General features: G+C 39.2%; 1 protein-coding gene across 1 annotated transcript; it reads left to right on the forward strand.

Moving 5' to 3' along the window:
- Nucleotides 1-1,451: 1,451 nt before the first annotated feature.
- LOC130439248 (5-hydroxytryptamine receptor 7) lies at nucleotides 1,452-3,073 on the forward strand. Its single transcript, XM_056771756.1, has 2 exons — nucleotides 1,452-1,930; nucleotides 2,320-3,073. Exons 1-2 carry the CDS (start codon nucleotides 1,452-1,454, stop codon nucleotides 3,071-3,073), a joined length of 1,233 nt encoding a protein of 410 aa, XP_056627734.1.
- The last annotated feature ends 1,155 nt before the right edge of the window (nucleotides 3,074-4,228 follow it).

Genomic DNA, 4,228 nt, shown 5'->3' on the forward strand with positions numbered 1-4,228 from the left:
CCGGCGTAATGAGTGCTCAAACTTCATCGACCAATGGCGGCCATGTTTTTTGATATACGCCAATGTCCATTTAGATATTTATGTAGAATGAGACAAAGACACACCATACCAAATAATAAGTCAATCGGGCAAACTGTTGCGTAGTTATAGACATTTTCTAGCTCATTCAAATTATAGCGCCATCTAGTGGCCAAACGCCACTGTCTTTTTATTGTGACCCCGGACTGAGGGTCTACACATGTGTTCCAAGCCCCATGAAGATATCTCAAACAGTTCAGGAGTTATGGCCATTTTAGCTAAATATGTTACTTCCGGTTTGAATGTTTTAGCGCCACCTAGCGACCGTGAATTGAAAATTGAACTTTTTTTTAATAATTATTCATATTCATACTCCACAGAACTCATCAGCGTTGGTTTGGTTCCAATAGGGCAAAAATCCAGGGACTAGTTCATTTTTTTTTTTTTTCATAAAATGCTAATTACCGAAAAATCTATAATGGCGGAAATGAAATCGGAGATATACGTTTTTTAAGTTTTGAGCCAGTGATTACACTGATATAAGACACTTGGGTGTGCGACAAACGGTTTCGGAGTAACAAGCGCAAACGCGTTTGGTATTGCTATAGCGCCACCTATGGGTCGATATGGCTGGCTCCGTGTATCTGAGTAGCGACAAGGACTACTACCATCTGACCCAGTCTCAGCTCTGTCGGCCTTACGGTTTGGGCTGCAGTATCAGTTTTATGGCAGAATAATAATAAGAAGAAGAATAATAAAACCAACAAATACAATAGGTTTCTAGCCCTTCGGGCTCGAACCCTAATAATAATAAAACCAACAAATACAATAGGTTTCTAGCCCTTCGGGCTCGAACCCTAATAAAACTAACAAATACAATAGGTTTCTAGCCCTTCGGGCTCGAACCCTAATAAAACTAACAAATACAATAGGTTTCTAGCCCTTCGGGCTCGAACCCTAATAATACCATGTAATAGAGATGCAAAGCAGAATAAAATATATAATGCAATATATTTTATTTTTATTTACACATGCACCCACAAGACATGTTTATATATTAATAACTGTAACATGATCATTTACACGATGTTTAAAAAACTAAGGATCATTACACATATATTACAGACCACATGTATTTGTTTAACAAGACTGAAGTTAAAAAAGCCGACCCAAAAACTGACGTCACTAAGCACAGGCGCGAATAAAAGCCTATGAAGCGCGCAGTTAGAGCTTAACCTGACTGAGTTAACCTGACTTCTACGTGGCTCGGCTCGTGCAGAATCCACGTTTTCCTATAAAGCAGCCCCCAAAAATCTAGATAAAAGATCTCTTAGGTCTGCCAATAAATATCATGTAGCCTATTTAACCTGGCTAACAAATGGATAATGATAATAACATCCGTTCAGGACCAAGGACAGCTATCAACACTCAACATGATCTCACTGCAGAAGAGGGACCGCGTGCAGGAGCTCATAACTAGTTTGACATCCGAGGTGATGGACGTGAGTCTCCTCAGTACGATGCAAGAGACTACTTTCATTTTACCGACGGCAAGTTTCCTGGAGAACGACACGAGATGCGGAGAGCAGATTTTGAGTTACGGACACGTTGAGAAAGTGCTCATCGGAGGGGCTCTTGCTTTGCTTACTTTTCTAACCATTTGCGGAAATTTGTTGGTAGTCATATCGGTGTGTTTTGTCAAGAAACTGAAGCAACCTTCAAATTATTTAATCGTTTCTTTGGCCATTGCGGACCTTTCGGTGGCGGTGGTCGTGATGCCCTTTGTCAGCATCACTGACCTTATAGGTGGACAGTGGATCTTTGGGAGGCTTTTTTGCAACGTTTTTATCGCCATGGACGTGATGTGTTGCACAGCTTCGATAATGACACTCTGTGTTATAAGTATAGATAGGTAAGTGTCTCAGATATAAAAAGTAAAATTAATAAATATAACTTAAGGAAATGTTGTATATATTTATAATAATGAAAGTGTAATTGCGGATGTGGGTCAGATGAAACCCTTTGTTTGTTTGTAAATAAACCATTAACAATTATTAATTATATATATTAAATTGTTTATTATAAATTAAGATCGTTATTTATTGTAATTATGTATATTTATATAATATAATATTTTAAAATTGTATGCGCCTTTTATAATATTATTTAAATATACCTATATATAACATTCATATACAGTACATAAATATATATTTCCGTTTTGTAGTACCAGAAATTACATGATGCACTTGAACAGTTAATTTTTTTCCCTTTGTCACAATCCCCCCACCATTTTTGCAGGTACCTGGGCATCACTAAGCCACTGACGTATCCCGTGAGACAGAGCGGAAAGTGCATGGCCAAAATAGTTCTGTCTGTATGGCTTCTCTCCGCTTCCATCACCCTACCCCCACTATTCGGATGGGCTCAGAATGTCAACGATGATAAGGTGTGTTTGATCAGCCAGGACCTGGGATACACAATATACTCCACAGCCGTGGCCTTCTACATCCCCATCTCTGTCATGCTTATTATGTACTACAGGATATACAGTGTGGCAAAGGTGAGTGCTGCCAAGCACACTTTCGCCAGCTTTCCTAAAAATGACGACAAGGATAGCGTCAACTGCGTGACAGCGGCCCTGAAGCTGCAGAGGGAAGTGGAGGAATGCGTGAGCTTTTCTCGCCTTCTGAAAAACGATCGTAAAAACATCTCAATTTTTAAAAGGGAGCAGAAGGCAGCGGCCACTCTTGGGATCGTCGTTGGGGCTTTTGCCGTGTGCTGGCTGCCCTTCTTTGTACTCTCCACGGCACGCCCGTTCATCTGCGGGGTGCAGTGCAGCTGCATACCTTTGTGGGTGGAGAGGACGCTGTTGTGGTTGGGCTACGCCAACTCTCTTATCAACCCCTTCATCTATGCATTTTTCAACAGAGACCTCAGGACGACCTACCAAAACCTCATTCGCTGCCGTTATCGAAACATCAACCGGAAGCTCTCCGCGGCAAGCATGCACGAGGCTTTGAAACTGGCTGAGAGACCTGACCTTGTGATGTAGGCAGATCTCTTCGTGTTTCCTTAGGGACAAGGAGAACTGGGACTGATGTAATCACACTTAGTCTGAGAGACTGTTTTCGCTGAGACATTTTTGATGAATTCTTTATGGCACTCACAGAGGTGCCTTCCAGTCACTTCAATTAAGCAAAATTGTAATGGTTGTAAAGCTTCACAAAATGTTTTCTAAACGCTTTATAAATTAGATCTTATTGCTACACAGTGTTCTTTATGAAAGAGAGAAAAGGAATTACAGTAAATGAGAGCACAATGTTGAAGTATTTGTATTTCTTCTACTGTATAATTTGTTGTGAATTTATGTGATGTTTATATAATATATTTAACATGTCCCTTGTTTTTGGGAATAACCCACGGCAGTATTCAATGTCATAACTAACTTATAAGGAGAGAGAACCAACAATTAGATATGATTTTCATTCTTCTGCAGAACACAATAGAAGATATTTTGAAGAATTTTGGTAACCTATTTACTCTACCCATTAACTTCTATTGTGTGGACACAAAGCAATGCAAGTCAATGGGTCTTGTAGTTAATCGGTGACCAACATTCTTCACAATATCTTCAGGTTTAAAATAACAAGAGAGTAAGTAAATGATGACAGAAATTTTCATTTTTGGGTGAACTATCACATCTTGTAAAAAAAATGAAAGTCACTTTAAAGGTGCTGTGTGTGATTTTATTGGAGGATCTATTGACAGAAATGCAATATGATTTACAATACTATATCTTCAGAGGTGTATAAAGACCTTAAATAATGAAGCGTTATGTTTTTATTATCTTATTATGAGCTGAGCTATTTCTATCTACATATACTGCAGGTCCCTTTGCATGGAATTCATCATGTTGTTTCTACAGTAGATCTTAACAGACAACCTGCTCTACAGAGCACGTTTCGTAGATAGGGCCTACGTTATCTAGTTTGGCAAAGAAGTGAAAATGTGATGCCATCTTAGCCTAGTGTCAGCCTCCTATATGTATCGAATGGGAGGGGTAGTGTGAGCCATTGGATGCAATTCTCAACCTCAAAGCTAGATACCGCTAAATTTTATAAACTGGACCTTTAAGCAACATGTAGGCTACTGAGGGTAAACATTTTTTTCAGAATTGTTAGGAATGTTGAAGTGATGAAATCAGAAT

The sequence above is a fragment of the Triplophysa dalaica genome, chromosome 17 (assembly GCF_015846415.1).
Source record: "Triplophysa dalaica isolate WHDGS20190420 chromosome 17, ASM1584641v1, whole genome shotgun sequence".
Classification (NCBI taxonomy): domain Eukaryota; kingdom Metazoa; phylum Chordata; class Actinopteri; order Cypriniformes; family Nemacheilidae; genus Triplophysa; species Triplophysa dalaica.